At 43.2% G+C, this 22,868-nt stretch overlaps 2 protein-coding genes across 10 annotated transcripts in view; both read right to left on the bottom strand.

Annotated features, from left to right (window-relative positions):
- Gle1 (GLE1 RNA export mediator) overlaps positions 1-9,927 on the bottom strand; it is a 30,735-nt gene extending 20,808 nt beyond the window's left edge. The window contains exons 1-3 of the mRNA XM_076843090.2: positions 9,774-9,927; positions 5,272-5,493; positions 1,451-1,561 (exon numbers count right to left, since the gene is read on the bottom strand). Of these exons, the coding sequence (XP_076699205.1) occupies positions 1,451-1,561; positions 5,272-5,493; positions 9,774-9,872 (432 nt within the window). The 5' untranslated portion in view covers positions 9,873-9,927. The remainder of the gene's footprint in view (positions 1-1,450; positions 1,562-5,271; positions 5,494-9,773) is intronic.
- Positions 9,928-12,442: 2,515 nt separating this feature from the next.
- The window catches only part of Odf2 (outer dense fiber of sperm tails 2), a 40,732-nt gene continuing 30,306 nt past the window's right edge, over positions 12,443-22,868 (bottom strand). For all 9 annotated transcript variants that reach the window (XM_076845354.2, XM_076845353.2, XM_076845351.2 and 6 more), the window contains 8 exons: positions 22,482-22,617; positions 20,073-20,183; positions 19,817-19,921; positions 18,088-18,246; positions 16,735-16,835; positions 15,016-15,178; positions 14,455-14,580; positions 12,443-13,625 (listed from right to left, as the gene is read on the bottom strand). In XM_076845354.2, coding sequence (XP_076701469.1) covers positions 13,437-13,625; positions 14,455-14,580; positions 15,016-15,178; positions 16,735-16,835; positions 18,088-18,246; positions 19,817-19,921; positions 20,073-20,183; positions 22,482-22,617 — 1,090 coding nt within the window. In that variant the 3' untranslated portion in view covers positions 12,443-13,436. The remainder of the gene's footprint in view (positions 13,626-14,454; positions 14,581-15,015; positions 15,179-16,734; positions 16,836-18,087; positions 18,247-19,816; positions 19,922-20,072; positions 20,184-22,481; positions 22,618-22,868) is intronic.

Below are 22,868 nucleotides of genomic sequence, written 5' to 3' on the forward strand. Positions count from 1 at the left end.
TGCCAGACAGGTACAGCTCTGAGATGACTCTAGCCTCAGCCGCTGCAACCACAACAAACTCCGAATGAGAATCTCCTAGCCGAGCCTACTCGACCCACAGACACACAACAGTAACAAATGCCAGCTGTTTCAAGCCACCAGGTTTGGGATATTACATAGTGACGTATACTTCAGGCAAGAAATGGAGAATTCTTCTCTGAAAGAAAAGGAAAAGGAAAAAGGAAGGAAGGAGGGAAATAGGAAGAAAAAGGGAGAAGGAAGAAAGGAAAAGGGAAGGAAGGGCTTGATCCCTAGCACTGCAGAGAAAGAAAGGAGGAAAGGGTGGAAGAGAAAAAGGAAGGGGGAAGAGAGAGACAGACTGACAGATGGACAGCAAGCAAGAAGGCTCAACCTCCAAACAAGGGAGAAGGGAAAGAGAAAGTGGAGGAGCTGGGTAATTGTGGCACACACCTACAGCTACTCAGGAGGCTAAGGCAGCCTGGCAACTGCAAGACTCTCTCTCAATTTTGATTTTTGCCATCCAGGATGGAGTTGGGACCCAGGGCCTTATACACGCAAGAAAATTGTTCTATATATTCCCAGCACTGACCCTATCTCAAAATAAGATAAAAAGGGATGAGGATGCAGCACAATAGCAAAGCACCTGTCTAGCATGTGAAGCCCTGGCTTCAATCTCCAACACCAAACAAAACCAAAAAAACAAACCTTAATTAGCTTTATTTTTAATTATAGAATTTGAGCATTATTTCATCCTATACAATAGAATAAGTGTTCCCAAAAGTCAAATAAATCAATTAAAATCGTGCCATTCTTTCTTCAGAGGCTGTTAGATCCCACTTTCATAGTTTAGTCTTACCTGACAACCCTGGACCATTTCCAAATTAGAGAAAAGTAAACAGAGGCCAGGAAACGCCTTCGTATTTTTCCCAGAGTTACATGTAAAATACAAAAGCCAGTGATACCTGTGTGTGTGTGTGTGTGTGTGTGTGTATGCTGTAGATGGACAAATATCTTTATTTTATTTATTTATTTTTATGTGGTGCTGAGGATTGAACCCAGTGACTCATATGTGCTAAGCAAGCGCTCTACCACTGAGATAGCCCCTAGTGGTCTCTTAACCTCTACATTATACTACCTCCCCAAATAAGCTTCTGTGTGTAGGACACCATGATGAGCATACAGTGGACATTCCTTTATCTCCCCCAGTACTGGTATATGAAACCTGGGGTGCTCTACCACTGAGCCACATCTCCAGCCTTTTTTATTTAGTTTGTTTTTATTTTGAGATAGAGTCTCATTAAGTTGCTGAAGCTGGCCTTAAACTTGTGATCCTCCTGCCTTAGCCTCTTGAGTTGCTGTTCAGTGGGCATTTCTAAACCCTGGAGAATGAAGTTGAATGCACCTCTCTAGTAAGTGGATCAGGCATGCCTTACTTCATGGGTTCACTTACTGTTCCTTTCATTCTGTGGACCAGTTCATACATTCGGATGCAGCCTTCCACTCTAATTCCACGAGAGGACTGAAGTGCCATAGATTCTGTATGTTGAGACTCCTGTTTGCTCTACACAGGAAGAAGGGGAAAAAGAACTCAGTTTTTAACCTTGTAAAGTTGGTGTTATCTCTTCTAGATCTACAGATCACATCCAAATTTATAAAATTTATAACAATAAAAACACAATTTAGATTAGAAACAGTATGCTTTTCATACCATTGACATTGTTCTGTTTTTTGTTTTTGTTTTAATAAACTGATGTTTGTTGCTTTGGGTGGATTTTTGTTTTATTTTGATTTAGCCTACTAGCTTATGTGTTCAGCAAAATTTCCCACTTTCTTCTGATAAGTATCCATTTGTCCTGGGGTGGTTTGGATGGAGCAACCCCAGCTACTCCTCCAAACTTTAAGATGCTTCACGAGAAGGCACCTGACCAGACTGACAATCAACATGCTCTCTCCTCCTGTATCGTATATCCATCTGAGGAATAGGGTATATGACCCAAGCTAGGCCAGAGCCTATCTTTGGAGCCAACCAGGAAGGCTCTCTCTGTCAGGAACGCTAACCTAAGATGTAAGTCTGGGGTTCCCGTTAGCCAATATGCCAGATAGTGTCTATCTGAAAAACAAAACCAAGAAGAATGAGACAAAAAGGAAAGACGGAGAGGCAAAACCCTGTTTATGGGTCACTGATTCAAAAAATAATAAGAAGAAGAGAAAGAACAATGGTAATCATCTAGATCTAATTCCAGATGTTCTCCTGGACTTCCTGAACTAATTAATTCCTCCCCATCCTTTGTTTTACTTTAACTGGTTAAACTGGGTTTCTGTTCAACACCAAAAATTCCTAAATGATATAAACCACAGAAAGCTGAAGAGCTATGTACAGGAAGGTCCCGTGTATTTTTGATCCAGTTTCCCCCAAAAGCACCATCTTTCATAAATACAATAAAACATTAAAAGGAGTAAGAGATTGGCAGTGGTACAATCCACCAAGCTTATTCAGATTCTATAAGTTTCACAGGCACTCATTGTACTTGTGTACAGTTTTTATGCAATCTCTCACGTGTCGATTCGTGTAAACACTACCACACTCAAGATACAGGGGCTAGGAGTATAGTTCAGCAATAAATATTTGCCTAGTATACACAAGGCCCTGGGGTTAATCCCTAGCATTGAATAAAAGAAAAATACAGAACTCTCTCCCCTCACCAAAAAGCTACTTCATAGCCAGCCTTGGCAATTTAGCTAGACTCTGACTCAAAATAAAAAATAAAAATGGCTAGGGATTAGCTAAATGGTACAGTAATCCTTGGGCTCAATCCCCAGTACCCCCCCACACACACACACACAAAGAATATTAAACAAGATTGGGTGTGGTGGCACCTGCCTATGATCCCAGCTACTTGGAGGCTGAGGCAAAAGAATCACAAATTTGTTTCATTCGGTACTGGGGATTAAACCCAAGGGTGCTTTACCACTGAGCTCCATTCCTGTTTCTTTTTATTTTGAGATAAGATATCACTAAGTTTCTGAGGCTGGCCTCAAATTGTGATCCTCCTGCTTCCACCTCCAGAATGGCTAGGATTACAGGGGTGTGCCACCAAGCCCTGGTTGCAAGGCCCTGAGTTTAATTCACAGTACTGTGAAAAAGAAGAATGCAAGAATGTTAAACAAAAGAAATTATATAGTATATTAACTTTTTTTGGGTACTGGGGATTGAACTCTACAGAACTGAGCTATATCCCCAGCCCCTGTAAGTCAGCACTTTATTTTGGCTAAGAGGTTTCTGCCCATAGTCACCTGGTTGCATTGCTTTCAGGTCTATGGTGAGGCATAGAGGGTGTGATGGAGGCAAAGGTGCTCACCTCACAGTGGCCAGAAAGCAAAGAGAAAAAGAGAAGAAGGGATCAGGATCAAGAAATGCCCTTTATGTATGTGCTCCCAGTGACCAATTTCCTACAACTAGGCCCTACCTCCTACAAATTCCCCCATCTCCCAATAAAGTCATCAACTATGAACCCATCAAGGGATTAATCTACTGATTAGATCAGGGCCCACATGATCAAGTCACTTCCTAGGAACCTGACCTCTGAACATTGATGCACTAAGAAACAAGCCCTCAAAGCATGAGTCTTGGCTGGGTGTAGTGGCACACACCTGTAATCCCAGCGGCTTGGGAGGCTGAGAAAGGAGGATCCCAAGTTTAAAGCCAGCCTCAGCAACAGTGAGGCACTAAGCAACTTAGTGAGATTCTGTCTCTAAATAAAAAACAAAATAGGCTGCGGATGTGGCTCACTGGTTGAGTGCCACGATTTCAATCCCTAGTACCAAAAAAAAAAGGTTCTTTCTTGGGATATAGAACCATTCTGTATTTCCACCCAAAATATATGTGAGATCCAGACTTTCTATGTCCTCACCAACAATTTGGTGCTCTCACTATTTTTCTTTCTTTTTTTTTTTTTTAATATTTATTTTTTAGTTTTAGGTGGACACAATATCTTTATTTTATTTTTATGTGGTGCTGAGGATCAAACCCAGTGCCTCATGCATGCCAGGCGAGCACTCTACCACTGAGCCACAATCCCAGCCCCTCACTATTTTTCATTTTAACTGTTCTTATAGATGTGCAATATTATCTCATTGTAGTTTTAATTTACATTTTCTTAGTAGCTAATAACGTTAAAAACATTTTCACATGCATATTTGCCATCTATATACTGTCTTAGGTAATGTCTGGTCATATCCCTTGCCTATATTTTTTTATTTATTTAAAGAGATCTTTATATAGTCTAGACAGAAAAACTTCATCAGACAGGTAGTTTGCAACTGTTTTCTTCCAGTATGTACTCTCTTCACAGGGTCTTTCAGAGAACAAAATTTGTCATTTTAATGAAGTCCAATTTGTCAATTTTCCTTTTATGAATTATACTTTATAGTTTTATTTCTAAAAAGTTTATAGTTTTACCTTTAAGTCAGTGATCATTTTGAGTTAATATCTGTATAAGATAAAAGGTTTAGGTGAAGGTTAATTTTTTTGTGTATGATGTTCAGTTGCTAAAAATACATATATTTGGTAGAAGGGGATTGAACCCAGGAGCATTTAGCCATTGAGCCCACAAACACAGCTCCTCTCTTTTTTTTTTTTTTAAGACAGGGCTTTATAAGTTTCTTAGGGCCTCACTAAGTTAATGAGGCTGGCTTTAAATCTGCAATCCTTCTGCCTCAGCCTCCTGAGCTGCTGGGATTACAGGCATGTGCTACCACACCCAGCCTGCTAGAAATATTTTTAAAAAAACCTGGCATGGTGGTGCATGCCTGTAATCCAGCTACCCAGGTGGCTGAGGCAGGATGATTCCAAGTCTGGGGCCAGCCTAGGCAACTTAGCAAGACCTTGTCTCAAAATAAAAGACAAAGGGCTAGGGGTGTAGCTCAGTGGTAGGATGCCCATGGATTCAATCCCTAGCACCACAAAAAAGGAAAGAAATAAAGATTTTAAAAGACTAATATTTTTTAAAATGTTTTACTAGTTATTGTTGGACCTTTATTTATATATTTGTTTATATGTGGTGCTGAGAATCGAACCCAGTGCCTCACACATGGTAGGCAAGTGCTCTACCACTGAGCCACAACCCCAGCCCTAAAAGACTAATATTTTTAAAATGAAGTACTAGATACAAACTAAAACCATAAACTTTCTATGTAGAAGAGCCATGTGGTTCTTATATACTCCAACTTTGCCATTACTATGTGTTGTGTCTTCAACTAATCACATTTTACCTGGGCTCCATTTGATGTTGCAGGCAATGCTGGTGAGAAGGCAGAGCTTCCAACTGGAGATTTGGGGACTACTGAGGGTTGGTCTAGGGCAGAAGCAGATCCAGATGAAAGTGAAGTCTCTGAGGGAACGGGGTTCTCTTGTTTGTATGGTAGGATGTGATCTACCACCCATCCAGAATAAGGGGACAGCTTGGGAAGAGACACACATTCTTCTAAAGCATCCTAGAGAAAAGAAGCCCAAGTTAAATCCAACTTGCATGTCCACTGATCAAGCATAATCCACTACATGCCTTACTGAACACTAGGGACCAAATAAATAAATACCAAAGACTCAAAGTAACTGCATTAACAATCAGGGATAAAAAGTATAGTTCCTTGGTAATGACCCCAACATCTGTTCTTCTAAGGAAAATATGACTAGGGGCTGGGGATGTGGTTCAAGTGGTAGCGCGCTCGCCTGTCATGCGTGCGGCCCGGGTTCAATCCTCAGCACCACATACAAACAAAGATGTTGTGTACGTCAAAAACTAAAAACTAAATATTAAAAATTCTCTCTCTCTCTTAAAAAAAAATGACTATAACAATTTTAACTGCATAAAAAGGCACACTGTGCGAATATTGCCATTAAACTAATCTAAACCAGGCACAGTGGAAAACACCTGTAATCCCAGAGGCTTAGAAGGCTGAGACAGGATTGCAAGTTCAAAACCAGCCTCAGCAAAAATGAGGCATTAAGCAACTCGGCAAGACCCTGTCTCTAATAAAATACAAAACAGGGCTGGGGATGTCGCTCAGTGGTCGAGTGCCCCTGAGTTCAATCCCAGTATACCCCTCCCTAAAAAAAACTAATCTAAAACACTGGAAAAGAACAGAACATGAGAGGAATTTTGAAGTAAATTGTCATAAACATTATGATTACAGTGGAGTATTAGTCACTTTAAAATACTGGTTGAGGGGCTGGGGTTATGGCTCAGTGGTAGATTGCTCGCCTCACACATGCAAGGCCCTTGGTTCCATCCTCAGCACCACATAAATAAATAAATAAACAAACAAACAAATAAAGATATTGTGTCCAACAAAAATAAATATTTTTAAAAAAATACTGGTTGAGCCAGGTGTGGTGGCGCACATCTAACATCAGTGACTATGGAGTGGGGGATGAGGCAGGAGGATCCCAAGTTCAAAGCCAGTTTCAGCAAGTTAGCAAGGCCCTTAGCAAGACTCTATCTCAAAATAAAACATAAAAAGGGCTGGGGACAGGCTGGGGTTGTGGCTCAGTGGCAGAGCATTTGACTAAGCATGCTTGAGGCACTGGGTTCGATTCCTGGCACCACATAAAAATAAATAAAATAAAGGTATTGTGTCCATCTACAACTAATAAAAAAGAAAGAAAGGGCTGGGGATCTGGTTCATTGGTTAAGTGCCCCTGAGTTCAATTCCTGGTACTAAAATAAAACAAAATACTGTTTAGCTGGGCATGGTGGTACACATCTGTAAACTCAGGAGGCTGAGAAGGAGACTCTCAAGTTTGAGGCCAGACTCAGCAACTTTGCAAAACCCTATCTCAAAATCAAAAGGACTGGGAGTGGTATAGCCCCCCAGGGTTCAATCCCAAGTAAGGTGGTTGAGAAATACTAATCTAGATAATAGGTTCACATCACATGTACAACAAACAGGTATTCAACCCATGATGGACAATCTGGGCAAAAAGCCAACACGCTGATACATACTCTATAATAACGAGGTCAATATTAAAAACATATTGCAGAGATAATACCTTTTACTCATTCTTTATACTAAAATAAATTACAGGAGCAAATATTTTTAAAAACCACCATAAAGAAAAATTTCAGGGGCTGGGGATGTAGCTCAAGCGGTAGCGCGCTTGTCTGGTATGCGTGTGGCCAGGGTTCGATCCTCAGCACCACATACAAACAAAGATGTTGTGTCCGCCGAAAACTAAAAAAAATAAATATTAAAAAAAAAAAAAAAAAAAGAAAAATTTCAACAAATGAACTAGGATAATTGATATAGGACTACTATTCTCTAATACATAAAGAATTTGTATGGGCTGGGGATATAGCTCAGTTGGTAGAGTGCTTGCCTCACATGCACAGGGCCCAGGGTTCGATCCTCAGCAACACACACACACACAAGAAAAAGAATTTGTAAAACCTGGGGCTGGTGGGTGGGAAACCACCAAAACCTCAATAGAAAAATGTGAAAAGATATAAACAGGCAATTCACAAAGATTTAAAACTGACTCAAGCCTGGTACACGCCTGTAATCCCAGCAGCTCAGAAGGTTGAGGCAGGAGGATCACAAGTTCAAAGTCAGCCTCAGCAAAGGTGGGACGCTAGGAGTTCAACCCCTGATATCTCCCCCAACCACTGACTCAAACATATAAAAAGATGTTCAAACTCACTCAAGAGAGAAACTCCATTGAGGTCTCATTCTTACTTATTATATTAGCAAAAAGTATTATAATACATTCTTTGACAAGCAAATCGGTACAATTGTGCATTGGTGTTTAGATGACAAATTGTATACCTTATGGAGTGGACTTGGGCAATATATATACAAAATATATATACAAACTACATTTGGATTTACTTTTTTTTTTTTTTTGGATTTACCCAACAGTCTCATTCCCAGAATTTTATCCTAAAGAATCACTTCCCACAAAATGAAAATACACATGCACATGCCTATTAAAATACTGCAAATTACTGGAATCAACCTAAATATCCAGACTAGGAGAGAGGTAGAATTAACTATAGGACCTCTACACAACAAAATATGTAACTGGAAAAATATTGATATGGAATGATTTTCAGAATATATTAATATACTAGGTGAAAAAAGACAACTACAAGAGTTACCTATACTATTTTGTGTAAAAAAAAATAAATAAATTAGAAGGCTGGGGATATAGCCCAGTTGGTAGAGTGCTTCCCTTGCATGCACATGGCCCTGGGTTCAATCCCCAGCACCATCAAAAAAGAAAAAAAAAAAAAATCAAGGCCAGCATTGGCAAGTTAGCAAGATTCTGCCTCAAAATAAATAAATAAATAAAAATAAAATAAAAGGGGTAGGGATGTAGCTCAGTGGTAGAATGCTTGCTTAGCATGTGTGAGATCCTGGGTTCCATCTATAGTACCACCATCAAAAAAAAAAAAAAAAAAAAGTAAAGCTCTTTGGAGAAACTGCTGAGTCCAGGAACAGGGAAAATACAATTTATACCAGGGACACTTTATTGTGCCAAAAGAAATGAAAACATATCAAAGGAACCCAAGAGTTGACAAAGAGGTTCCTGGGTCTTATGTCTCAGTTCTAGAGCACTTGCCTAACCCGTAGAAGACACTGGGTTCAATCCCAAGGGATTTTGGGAGGGAGGCTTCCATTGGCCAAATCTGAGACATTTAAAACAAAATAAGTAAATGAATAATGATAGTAATAGATACGACTCATTGAATAAAACAGGAACCCATGAGTCCATATTGAAATAAATAATCAGAGGAGAAAAGAAAGCTCTTCTTTACAATAAAATGCCAACCAAAAAACAGAGGGAGCAGGGAAGATACAAAAACACCATTTGGCAACATCAGAGATGTGACTGATTCAGGCGGAAAACATGAATGAATTCTCAGGTTGAGGAGAAAAGGTTTAATGAGGAAAAGACATATTGAAAATCTCTGGAAAACCTCCCTGCAAAATAATAATCAACTATGAAAGTGAAAAGGAATTAGATGGAGAGACTCAGCAGACACCAACATGAACAGGTGGATCAAGGTGAGCATCATCAGTGTTAAGGTGGGTTGACATCTGTGGGTGTCTTCACCTGACTTATTGAGAATACAGAGTCATTTCTGTGGCATTCCCGTCAAGAATGCACAACCGGAGTCTGGTGGTTTGAAAATACCAGACTAGGAATCAACCTTACAATGTAAGGTCTACATTCTTTGAAACTGCCCGAGACATCTGTAGAAGGTTATCTGCAACCAGTGAATAGGAGTCGGCTTTAACTGTCTCCACCTCCCCCCACCTCTAGAACAGGACTTTGCGAATACTAGGTTCAGTGACCACGCCTCCCCCACTAACTTAACACATTCGCCCAATGACATCTAAACATCTGGTCGTTTCACTGGCAGCAACAGTGAATCAGTGACCATGTGATTCACTCTCCGCTCCTCCCGGAGATCCCAGCATGTGGGAAAATTAACAGAGCCGGAGAAGCCAGGGTTGCTTTGACAACAGGAGGAGGTACCTAACTCCGGCTGGGATGGTGATGAAGCCTCAGACGGATGAGTACCTCTGAAGTAAGGCAGCCCCTCGAGAGTCTAGAATAGGCGGGAGGGACACGCTCACACAGCAGTAAAGAAATGCACTCAGGATGCTAGAACGCACGGATTTCCCCGCGCTGGGCGTCCCAGGGCGGGGAAAGAGCAGGGGCCCGTCGCCGGCGTCGACAGGGCCTACTCCTCTTCGCGGCCGCCGCTCACCTCGCCCCGCAGCAACCAGTCGCGATGGTAGCAGAGACGACCTTTGCTGGAATTGCGCAGTGCCTGCAGGGTCTCCCAGCAGCGACCCTCGGACGGCATGGCCAGTCCGGCGGCACCTTCTGAGGCGCCTCTGGTGTCAAAACAAGCCCTCGAATCAGCCGCCGGGAAAGAGCGCCTGCTTCCGCTTCCGGGGCGCGCACGCAGCACAGGGAGCGTAGCCCCGTTGCTAACGGTCCAAGCCACGCCTCTGGGCGCGAATACAGGTTAGGCTGCAGAGGCTCCTTGTGCAGAGCGAAGTGAGACTTTGCAGAAAATCCTGCGCTCTTAGCAAGGATTTGGAGAAACTGGAACCTTCTCACACTGCTCGTGGGAATGTAAACTTGAGTCGTTCCTCAAATGGCTAAGTAGAGTTAACATTTCTCCCGCGTATAAAACAGAGAAATGAACACACCCACACGAAAACTTTTTATATAAATGTTCATAGTAGCCGTAGTCATAATGCAAGCAACCCAAATATCCAATTAGTGACTGGATAAATGTTATATGTATATCCATACAATGAAATTATTCTAAAGAAAAAAAAAGGTCTGATACAACAACACAAACCTTTAAAGCATTTTGCCAAGAAGCCAGTCAGGAAAGGCCACGTGATTCCATTTATGCGAAATGTCCATAATAGGCAAATCCATGGAAGAGACTTTATTAGTAATATAGTTGCCAGGGGCAGGAAAGATGCAGGGAACAGGGTAGTGACTGCTAATGGGCATGGGTTTCTTCTTGGGGTGGTGAAGATGGCTCAATTAGAAAATGGTGATGGTTGCACACCTTGGTAAATATGCTAAAAACCACTAAAATTATGTTTTTGGAAACTAGATTGAGACCAGAGGCACTCTACCACGTGGCTACATCTCTATTCGTTTTTATTTTTTTGAGACAGAAATCTCACCAATTAGTCTAGGTGGCTTCCAACTTGTGATCCTCCTGCCTCAGCCTCCTGAGTAATTGGAATTCAGACATGCACAACCTCACTTGGTAAACCATTTTTATTTTCTGATTTTTTTTTTTTTACAAACTCCCTGGACTTTTTCTAATATTTTACAAAAAATAATTGTTGGGAGAGTCCTCCAGGAGTGGACCCTTCAAAAAAGACCCTTCCCTCACCAGTTAAACAACTTGGCTTTGCACTCCTAAGAAATAGAAAGTCTGGTGGTCTATTTTCAGAACATAGTATTTAGGCTTAAGTGTAAAAGTAGGATATTAAGATTCAGTCAGAGCTAGTTTGAGATTTCCAACCTGTATCCAGTCTAGCCATTTTAACTGTAGCCCTTCCCTTTGCCCTCCTCAGAGCCAATCACATAGATTGTAACCCTGAACTCCTTCTATCAGAGCAAGCGCAGTGGACAGACTACCTGCCTACACACGCTTGCTTGCCAGACTGTTCACTGTTCTGTAGCACATCCTTCTGCAGAAGTTTGCCTTGCTGAGTAACTTCAGCACAGGCCTGATTTCTTGCAGCACTTGGACATTTTTAACACTCCACTGAGGATATTTTCAGTAGTTTGGCAAAATTGAGAAGTTATACAGATATTTGTGTACATTTGTTTAAGTTTGCAAACTGTCCTTTCTTGGAAAGGACTCATAAGTTCAAATCCATTTACATAAAGGGTAATAAAATAGGCTCAGTTTTGTGGCAATGGATGCTGTAGTTTTTTTTTTTTTTTTTTTTTTTTTTTTTTTTAAAGAGTGAGAGTGAGAAAGAGGGAGAGAGAATTTTTAATATTTTTTTTTTTTTTAGTATTTGGCAGACACAACATCTTTGTATGTGGTGCTGAGGATCGAACCCGGGCCGCACGCACGCCAGGCGGGCGTGCTACTGCTTGAGCCACATCCCCAGCCCCTGCTGTAGTTTTTTTAAATGAACTTCCTTTGAACAACTGAAAGTTGGAAACGACAAATGTCCACTCACCAATAAATGGTGATGAGTTTTCTGGTCTTTGAAATCCAGATGCTGTAGGTCTGGGTGTGGAGGGGATTGTCTTTGTGGACAAAGAAACCTCTGGAGTTTGGATGTGGGTTAGAATGGCTGAGATGACAAAACCCAAGACCAGAAGGCTATCACCAGCTAGAAGAAAGGCTAGGGTTTACTACAGTGTCAATTTGTTCTCTGAAGAATTTGTTCTTGCTAGGCATGGTGGTGTACACCTGGTCTTCTAAGCAACTTTGGAGGCTGAGGTAGGAGGATTTCAAGTTCAAGGCCAGCCTCAGCAACTTATCAGAATTTAAAAAAAAAAAAAAAGGGAGGGGAAAGGAGTTGTGGCTCAGTGGTAGAGTGTTCACCTAGCATATGAAAGGCACTGGGTTCATCCTCAACAGCACACACCAAAAATAAAGATATTTTGTCCACCTACAACTAAAAAAGTATTTAAAAAATAAATTTAAAAAGGGCTGGGGAAGTGGCTCAGTGTTAAAGCACCCCTGGATTCAATCCTAGTATAAAAATTTGAAGAAAAAAAAAAAAGTGTTCTTTATTTCTTAAAATTTGTTTGTTTTTGTGGTGCTGAGGATCCAACCCAAGCCCTTACACGTGGTAGGCAAGCACTCTACCACTGAGTTACACCCTGGCTATTCTTTTAAATACAGGAAAACTTGAATAAAAATGGTTCATGATCTTATAATTCAGAAACCAATTCATATTTTATTCTTTTTAACCAAGTCATATTTTATAAGCACATCCCATCCCCTTCCTAAAGTGATCTGCCTAAAACATTGAGCAATGCCTTACAAAGTTCATTCCTCTGGACATCTCTCACGTTGTCAAGTGAAAGCACATGAAGGAGAAAGAACCAAGCTGGGCTGAAATGAAAAGCCTGGTGCTTCATGCACAAAGTACTTTGAAATCATTTACCAACTCTCTCTCCTGTATTTACTAGTTTTTCTTTCTTTTCTTTCTTTTTTTTTTTAAGGGGGTGGAATGGGTAGTACAGGAAATAATCCAAAGGAATTTAAATAATTATAAAAACTTTCTATAAAATGACACAAATATTTCAAAAATAAATGCATTCCAGAGATACAAAAAGAAAAAAAGCCCAATGTGATTGGGATTATGCTTGTAAAAGGACAGATGGAAATGAGCCTCCTCTTGGAGGCAAGTGGTTCAAGGAAAATCAAGCATGAGAGATTTCTCTGGCCTTGGGGAAACACTGCACCCTACCATACCCATAAGAAAAAAAGCAAGTGAAGATGCTCACAACCTAGGAGCAGCTCCTGCTAGTTCAGATCAGAGAAAACCCAGGACAGAGATTCCTAAAAAGACAAGGGCTGGACAGGGACTGGAGGAAAAAGTCCAATCCAAATGTTCACTTAGGAAAGGAGAATCTTGGCAAAGTCAAAGTGAGTAAAAATCTGGTACCCCAGTGCAGTAGTAAATGTAAGGCCTGTCAAGGAGAAATTCCCATAAGGCAACTGAGGGAGGAGAAAACCAAGAGCTTCCCACTTCCTCCTGTGCTGTTTTAGGGGCTCTTCTGGAGTCAGTAGCTAAGGACAAGACCCTAAACACACTTCATCACTGCGAGAGAGAAAAACCAACAGGCTTTCCAGCTATGGCTTGGCAACACCTCAGTTGCCAGGGCACTAGGCAGGGCTCCAGGCCCTAGATAGCTGGCCTCAGGGAGGGGGAGATCGGGAGCGGATGGGAGAGCTTGTCAAATAGGAGGTATAGGGACTATCTCCAAACACGTTGGCATATGAGGACTTTAGGAACTGGACATAGTTCTGCATGCTGCGGTTAGTACTCTCGGACTGATCCAGGCGGTCTTTAAGGTCCTGCAGCCGGCTCTGGTAGCGTCGATCAGCCTAAGAGAAGAAGCCAAGCATGGGCAGAGTGCGTGAGTCATCTGGAACAGGCAAATTGGACACACAGGGACTTTTTTTAGAAGGTGCCAGGGACTGGAGGAGATGGAAGAGATTGCTAATGGGTAGGGGGTTTCTTTTTTTTTTTTTTTTTTTTTTTTTTTGAGACAAGTCCTGAAACAACTGGACTCAAAAAGAGATCCTCCTGCCTTGGCCTCCTGAGTCCCTGAGACTATAAACATGTGCCACCGCGTGAGCATTTAAAAAAAAAAAAAAAACATTCTAAACTTAGCCAGGCATGGTGAGAGGCACACTATAATCCCAGAGACTCAGGAAGCTGAAGCAGAAGGATTGCAACTTTGAGGCCAGCCTCAGCAACTTAGTGAGGCCCAAAGCAATTTGGCAAGACCCTGTCTCTAAATAAAAAATAATAAAAAGAACTGGGGGTGTGGTTCAGTGGTTAAGCACCCCTGGGTTCAATCCCAGGCAACCCCCCTGCAAAAAAAACCCAAACATTAAGTTAGATTGTGCTGGTTAATTGTTCAAGTCTGTATTATTTTGAAACTTATTGAATTCTACAGTTTGAGTGAATTTTATGGGATGCAAACACCTTGTAAAAACTGTTTTTAAGAAGGCAGATCTGTCAAGGATACCCTTAAGAGATGGGGGAAAATAACAACCCAGAAAACAATGAAACTGTATGAAGTTCATAAAAACAGTATGAAGTTCATAAAAACAGTTTCATCAGAACACCTTCCCCTGCAGGCCCCAGAAAGCTAGAAACTCAGTCTTCTGGCCCTCTCTTCTGGCCCATTCCCCCAGTCCAACTCACATCATCACGGGTCCGCCGCAGCTGGCTGAGTTCAGTTTTGGTCCTGCTCAGCTGGGTCTCAAGGTCCAAGATTTTGTTCTGGGCTGCTCGCTCCTTGGAGAGTGCCTGCTCCTTGGTTTGTTCCACCTGCACAGAAGACAGAGAGGTGGGGCTGGCTAACCTGACACAGGTAACACAGGCAAAGACAAGTGCAGTGGCCCTCCTGGATCTCTCACAACCTGGTTCCAGACAGCACTTGATGTGGGTATGGAAAGCCTTCTACTGGAGCCTCAGGGTAGGATAACCATGGGGTCTGCTCCTGCAACCCAGCTATACTGCTTCGCCCTTGCCCAGCGCCCCATGAGTCATCACCTGAGATGTAGCAGAACTGCCTAAGTCCCAAGAGGGCAGAAAGTAAATAGCAATCATGTATAGAAAGTGCTGAACCCTCTACAATAAATACTCATCTAACAAATTAATGAGGCAGGAACTACTATATTTTTTCAGATGAGGGAATAGGCATAGAAAGGCTAGGTGATTTGCCCAAGATAACAGAATGTTGTGAATGGAATTGAGACTGACCTGCCTCCTGGCATCTTCAAGGGCACTCTCCAGCTGCCTTGCCAGTGACCCACATTCCCGGGTTTTCTCCTCCAGCCGCAGCTGGGACTGGTGGATGGCTTCCTCCCTCTTGGCAATCACCTGGAGGAACTCGACATTCTGGGCATTGGTCGCCTCCAGTTTCCTATGTGAAAGGACTCAATCAGATCCTGTGCTAATCCACCTGTATGTTCCACCCAGCCAGGGGGGCGCCATCACCCCTGGACTGGGGGTCTCATCACGCCAAAAATCTCCAAGGAGCCATGGGAAAAAACCAAAAGAAATCTGCAGGTTAGCAGGGTGGCCACTGCGCTGTGTGACTGGAACAGTTGTTAGAGAACAGTATGAAGAGTGCAAGAACAAGTCCACACCAGGCATGCACCATACTTGTGCACGTTGTCAAATGGAGTACAGCAACCAGCAGCTCACCAAGGGCCTGCCATTATCATCCCCACTGCAGAGATGAAGGAACTGAGGCTCAGAGAGGGGAGATCACTGGCTGAAGGGCAGCTCAGCAGGCAGGACTGTCACCAAAATCTGTGTCTTTAACTTCTGCTATTCACTGCTGTGTCCCTCAGCAAAGGGACTTTGGTTGACCACTCAGTATCTCATGGGACAGCCATGGGGCAGTCATGGCCATCCATGGGTTCACATTCTATCCCCACTGCCCTTCCAGGTGCCTTCCAATTTAAGGAATGCTGCAAGTTCTGATGGAGTTGGCTGCATTTTCCAGGCCAACAGGGTGGAACAGAGGTGAAGTGTAGAAGGTCCTGCTCTCCATTTATAGATGCTAATGCAGCCCTGGAGGCAGCCAATGACAGGTCTAAGTCACAGCTTTAGCAGGTACCAGTCACAGCCTCTCCTCGGCCCAGTTTCCTCATATTTAAAATTGGAATACCAGCTAACAAATATATATAAACCTATAATGAACATCTTTCTATGCCAGGTAATGTGCTTAAGCTTTCTGTGAGAATCCTCTCAACGAAGACTCCAAATAACTCCATCAGCTAGATTACCATCCCTACCTTCATCTTTCCTCAATTCAAGGAAACTAAGGTACTAAGCAGTTAAATGATTTATTCAAGCTCACAATGCAATTACATAACAGAACTGGGACTCAAGGTCAGGGCTTGATTCTGAAAGGAGCATGCCTCACATCTGCCTCCAATAGTCCATAAATAACAGAGAAGAGTCATATCAGAGTGGTCATGAGGAAGAGGATCGGAGAAACGGAAGAAAGAGAGAGGAAGTGCCCACCCTCCTGCTGCAATGTCCTGGCTGCTCTTTTCTAATTGGCCCTGCCGATCTGCTTGGATGGAGCCTTCTTCTGTGTGTATAAATGTGTGTGTGTGTGTGTGTGTGTGTGTGTTACTATGGATAGAACCCAAGGGCCTCATGCATGCCAGGCAAGAGCTCTATCACTGAGCCACATCCCTAGCCCTTGAGCTGCCTCTGGAATAGATGTACCTTCAGGTGGGCTGACCTTGGTCACACCATCAGATAGCATCCCTCCAGGCTGAGACCCCCTTCCTCTCTCCCAACGAGGCTTACCACTGGAATAGAAGCAGCTTCTCCTCTGAGGTCTATCTAGCACCTTCCAGGGCCTTGAGTCCCTCAAATACTTCCGCACACTAAGCACAAATCAGCTAAGTGGTCGAAAGTCTCAGGTCCTAGGAAGAGATGGGACCAAGTGCCTCTAACCTCTCCAGTTCATCCACCTTCAGACTCAGCTGTTTATTTTCCTTCTGGGAAGCCTGATGTTTCTCTCTCGCCATCTCCAGCTTGTCCCCCTGGTGTTCGATCTACAATGACAGGAACACAGACTGGTTTATGAAAGAATTTTCTCTTCTCCCGTGACCTGTCATCCACACCCAGGAAAGAGGCACACTGCCCTCAGCAGCTGTCCAAGTCTCAACACACAACCTGGAAGAGAAAGGAGAGTGGGGACAGGTCAGGCCCCACTCCAAACCGGGAGAAGCCAGGTTGGATGCTGAAGAACCACCGTGATGATGCTTTCTTGATCAGAAGAGGCCACTTGGAGGCCCAGCTGTGATTGGGAAGACATGAGAAGGCAGAAGCAGACGGTGGCCCATACAATGGACCATGTGGTTTTACCAATTATGTTACCAGTTATCCCTAACTGGGGACAAATGCAAGCAAGGCAATCAAACAGCTGTTCGTTCTTCCAGACTGGCAAATTTAAAGTTACCCAGGGGTTGCTTTAGGCAAAAGCCGCATATCATCAGGGCTCAAAAGGCTGAGCGTGCTCAGGGTTAACTGAGAAAATTTTAAGTTGAGAGTCTGCAGACATGGGCTTGGGAACCAGGTAGATCTATTGGTACCAAGTTGCTGTATGATGTTATAATTACTTCTCCCCTCTAGGCCTTGGGCTACTTTCTATAAATGAGGAAATAATACATTCCCTATGGAAAGAAATCAGAGAATAGTATAGAGCAGGTGCTCAAACAATAGCTCCCTTCATGACTACTCCAAGGAAACAGGTTGAGAGAGGGGAAGGGTCCTGCCCAAGGTCACACCGAAAATGAGTGGCTTATGAGTTCTTAGACACTGCAGGCAGTAGGCATGGTTCCAGTAACCCAGAGGCAGACTGATTCTGGAGCAAGGAACTGCTTGCTTCTGCCTCTCAGGACAGAATCTCAGTGCATCTGTGAAGAATAAGGAGAGCAGTTAAAGCTAGAGAGAGATGCAAATAGGGAAAACTTGGGGTCTCCCATCTGTGGCTGTGGGGCAGAGCATTAGAAGCAGAGTATAGTCAGAGGCAGGGGAGCACAGAGCACTCAGAACGGGGCAACCACCGGCGGGCCCAAGGGCTTCAAACGAGTGACGGCTCCTATGACTACAATCACTTTGTCCAAACACGAGGTATTTGGCACACCAGACTTTTATTTCACAGCACTGATGATAGCTCACTCCTTTCAAAAAGCAGCAGCCAAGAAAAAGGAAGTGGTCCTCCCTCGGGGGGCGTGCAGCTCATCTTGGTAAGCGGGCCCCTGCTCGGGCTAGGTCGTGGGACCCTTTCTGCCAGTCCCTTACCCGGCTGCGCAGGTCTGATATGATGGCTGTAAGGTCGATGTTCTTCCTCTCATAGCCCTGCAGCTGGTCTTGACATTCGGCCAGCTTAGCCTCCGTGATCTTGAGGATGTCAGGCAGCTGCTGCAGGTCAGCCAGCTGGGACTGGAACTGCCGACGTGCCTGAGCAGGAAGAAAAGCCCACCATTGGCATAGGCCCAGCTACCACTGGGGCCAGACAGAGTCCTCTGGAGTTAGGACAGGGCTGCCTAGAATCTCAAAAGGATCCTGCAAAACCCACAGGCAAAAGCATGGCCTGCTCTCCCTGCAGGTGTCCAGCTGCTTTCTGTGGTACTTACTTGAGCCTGCTTTGCCACTTGAGCTTGTCATTCATTTAGTCATCAAATAACAGTGGCAACCATAAACTAAAAAGCCAAGACCTTACTGGAGGCAGCATTGCACACCTGTAATCCCAGGCGTTTGGGAGGCTGGGGAAGGATGATTGTAAGTTCAAAACCAGCCTCAGCAACTTAGCAAGAACCTCGGTTACTTACTTAGTGAGACCTTGTCTCAAAATGAAAAATAAAAAGTACCCCTGGATTAAATCCCCAGTATCAAAAAAAAAAAAAAAAAAAAAAAGGCGGGGGGAGGTGCTGAGGATTTAGCTCAGTTGGTAGAGTATTTGCCTTGCATATACAAGGCCCTGGGTTCAATCCCCAGCACCATACCCACACAAAAAAAACCGAGACCTAGGTATCTTCATAAGGGCTATATGCATTTAATTGAGACCATAAAATGAAGTCCATGCTGGTGTCCACATACACAAGACACTAAGTATCCAGGGAACAAGTCATTGGCCCACAATCACTCAGGAAAAAACTAGAAAAGCCAAGATTAAGGCCTAGTCTAACTGCACAGCCCCTAGGAAGGCAGCCACAATACTACAAGTCAGACGGAAATTAAGAAATTCCGGTCTTGCTCCACCTTGGTACTTAAGAAGGAGACTAAGAACTAGAGAGGGGGGCAGTGAGCTTCCCAAGGCTACAAAACTAGAGACTGAGCCTGACTTGAGCTATCTCTAAGGTAACTATTAAGACAACCCCTATGTTCCAGTTAGCCAACCATCTCTAGAATAAGGTGCTTTGGAAAGGAGATAAGAAGCATGGTTTTCAGGTGGCACAAAATAAAGACACCAAAGAGAATGAAATGGGCAGGCTGAAGACCTAACATAACGTGGATCTGAGTCCTCTTTGATGCTCCATGCAGGAGGGTTTTTTGGTTCTGTTTTTTTAAATAAGTGGAATCTGGGGGCTGGGGCTGTAGCTCAGTGGTAGAGCACTTGCCTTGCATGAGTGAGACCCTGGGTTTGATGATCCTCAGCACCACATAAAAATAAATATTTTTTTTTAAAAAGTGGAATCTGGGGGTATAGCTCAATTATAGACACATACTCATTATGTATAAGACCCTGGGTTGATCCCCACCACCACAAAAAAGAACTGCAAGAGAAGAGGGGAAAAAAAACACAAGGGAAAAAAGGCATAATAAGCATGAGAGAGAGAGAAGAGAGGACAAGATAAAAAGAAAGGAGAGAGCGTATCTGTGGTGAAGCAGACTGGCTCACCCATGGGAAATGTTACTCTTTGTCATCCAAATCAGGCAGGGTCAAAGGCACACATTGGAGATAGATTCACAGTCATGAAATTAGACATTAGAACTGGGTAAGGAAGAAAGCAAGGAAGGGGAGCAGTACCGCCTCAATCTCTTTGTTCATCTCGTCTTTAAGGATCTTGTTCTCTTTGTCACAGCGTTCTAGCTGGGCAGCCACTTCATCAGCCTCCAATCTGGTTTTCATCACCTAGGGATCAACAATGCAATGGGACACATTAGACAGAAGCAAATTTGGCTAAGAACCACCAGCCATGCCCACTGCTTCCTGGAAGACGAGGGTGGTGAGCCTCCTGCCCGATGGCAGTGAGGTGGGCATAGCTTGGAGGACTAGGGTTTACCTGACTCTTATAGTTGTCGATCATCCCCTCATAGTTCTTCACTGATGCCTTCAGCTGTTGGACCTCAATGTGGGCCTGGTTGAGCTTGTCCTCCATCGGGGCAAAGCTCGCCTAGAAGGGATGATACTCTGAGAACTACCAGTTCTGGATCAGGTGGCCCTCAACTCTATTCCCAGAAGCCAGCAAAGGAAAGGCCCCTACTCTAATCCACACAACAGCTTTCCTTGAGAGTCTCCAGGTAAGATTCCTAAAGTAGCCAACTCAGGTGAAAATGGATACAATTTTTTTTTTTAAACTACTGGGGATTGAACCCAGGATTTTAGGGCCTCACTAAATTGGGTCTCATTAAGTTGCAATCCTCTTGTGATTATAGGTGTATGCCACCACGCTCAGCTAATAAATGTCATTTTTTATTTCAAAAGCAATATAGAATTGTTCAAGAAAATGGAGGGTTGGTGGTGTGACCCAACGATACAGTAATTGCTTGCCTTGCCTAGTATGTGTGTGAAGCCCTGGGTTTTATATCCCCAGTACCAAAAAAAGAAAAAGGAGGGGGGCATAAACCTAGACACACAAATTATAATGCAAAATACCTATGATATGGTTATATATCTATAGTTCTGTGCTTATTTTATATTTGTCAGCAAGAATGGGATAATACTTCACTTACTACTTTGCAACATACTTTTTAAATTAACAATATGCTGTAATTTTCTTCTCAAGTCAATAAATCTCCTCCTCTAACCCAAAAGACCACCTTTGATAAGACAATATAAGTATAAATCATAGTATCAAAATGCAGTAAAATAACAAGCAGTGATTAAAAAAAAAAAAGCCCGCACCATGGTGCACACCTAACTCAAGAGGCTGAGATGGGAGGATCTCAAGTTCAAGGCTAGCCTGGATAACATAGTAAGACCCCATCTCAAAAAAACAAAACAAAAATAAAAATAAATAAATAGATAAAGCTTTTTAAAAAAAGGGTCTAAAAAGATGTCTGTGAAATAAAGTTAAATAAGAAAAGCAAGGGGCTAGGGTTGTGGCTCAGTGGTAGAGAGCTTGCCTACCCATGTGGCTTGGGCTGGGGATGTGGCTCAAGCGGTAATGCGCTCACCCCACATGCACGGGGCGCTGGGTTCGATCCTCAGCACCACATAAAAATAAAATAAAGATGTTGTATCCATCGAAAACTGAAAAATAAATATTAAAAAAATAAAAAAAATAGGGGCTGGGGATGTGGCTCAAGCGGTAGCGCGCTCGCCTGGCATGCGTGCGGCCCGGGTTCAATCCTCAGCACCACATACAAACAAAGATGTTGTGTCCGCTGAGAACTAAGAAATAAATAAAATTCTCTCTCTCTCTCTCTCTCTCTCAAAAAAAAAAATTATAAAAAAAAAATAAAAAAATAAAAAATAAAAGAAAATTATCAGATGTATATTCTTTTCCGTACCTACTTAAAATCAATCTTACTTAACAAATCAGAGGGAAAAAAAACTTATAATGCCATGCCCAGATAGATCAATAAAAACCAAGATCAAAGATGTCTCTCTAGCTAGGGCACAGTGGCACATGCCTGTAATCCCAGCAGCTCAGGAGGCGGAGGCAGGAAGATCATGAGTTCAAAGCCAGCCTAAGCAATTTAGTGAGGCACTAAGCAACTCAGTGAGACTCTGTCTCTAATAATGTGGCTTCAGTGGTCGAGTGCCCCTTAGTTCAATCCCTGGTACCAAAAAAAAAAAAAAAAAAAAAAAAAGTCTAGAGTCCATCTCTCTCTCTCCAAAGCTGAGACTCAGGTTAGATTCAAGTCCTACTCCCAAAATTCCCAGGGCAAAATCCTGGCAAGAAACTTGACTTTTTTGAAACCTCAGTTTCTGGTTTGATTGATTCTGAGGTGCTGGAGGTAGAACCCAGGGCTTCACACATGCTAGGCAAGTGCTCTACCACTGACCCACACCCCTAACCCAGTTTCCTTGGTCTTATTCCAAATGAAGATCATCATTATATTACTTCATCATTATATAACTAAGAGGCTGAAGTGAGAATGAATGCATGTGAAGGGGCCCAGCAGTCCCCCAAGAAAACCAAGGTTAACCTCAAAGTTGGTCAGATCCATCTCACAGGGGCTGGCTAAACACGCCATATAAAACACTTCTCTTGCATTACCACATTCCCATGAGGACCTCTTCTCCCTCAGCTCAGGGAACTTCAGCAATAAGCAACACAGTGTCTCATCCAGGCCCTTCAACTTGTGACAGGTGGAGTGTAGACCTAAGCCCAGGGCTCATAGCCTGGAGAACATGCCCTTTAGCTGCCTGAAGGCTCTCTGAAGACCCTTGGCTCATCTCTGTAGCCCAGGCCTGTCCCACTATTGGGTTCTCCATTCTGCCTGGTTGGAAGTTCCCAACAGACCTTCAGCCTCTCGTTCTCCAACTTGAAGGCAGAATACTCAGCAGTCTGCCGATGCAGTCTCTCCACCAGACTGTCTCGATCTTCCCGCATCTTCTCCTCCAAGGTTTGTTGCTGGTTTACAAGATCTGTCACCCGGCTGGAAGGTTGCAAAATGACAGCAGATCGAATAAATTCCACAGGTTCTGGGGAGCTCAGGTCTTTGTGAGGAGTGGCACCAAGTATCCCTACCCATGCCAGGTCTCATCTCTTAGCATGTTGCTACCTAGTTAAATCCTCTAAGATTTGTCTCCCATGATACTCACTCCAAGAAGCAATCTATAGTAGTTCAATCATAAATGATGACTTAAGTATGTGCAGGGGCTGGGGGGTGTAGCTCAGGGGAGTAGA

The sequence above is a fragment of the Callospermophilus lateralis genome, chromosome 2 (assembly GCF_048772815.1).
Source record: "Callospermophilus lateralis isolate mCalLat2 chromosome 2, mCalLat2.hap1, whole genome shotgun sequence".
NCBI classification, from domain to species: domain Eukaryota; kingdom Metazoa; phylum Chordata; class Mammalia; order Rodentia; family Sciuridae; genus Callospermophilus; species Callospermophilus lateralis.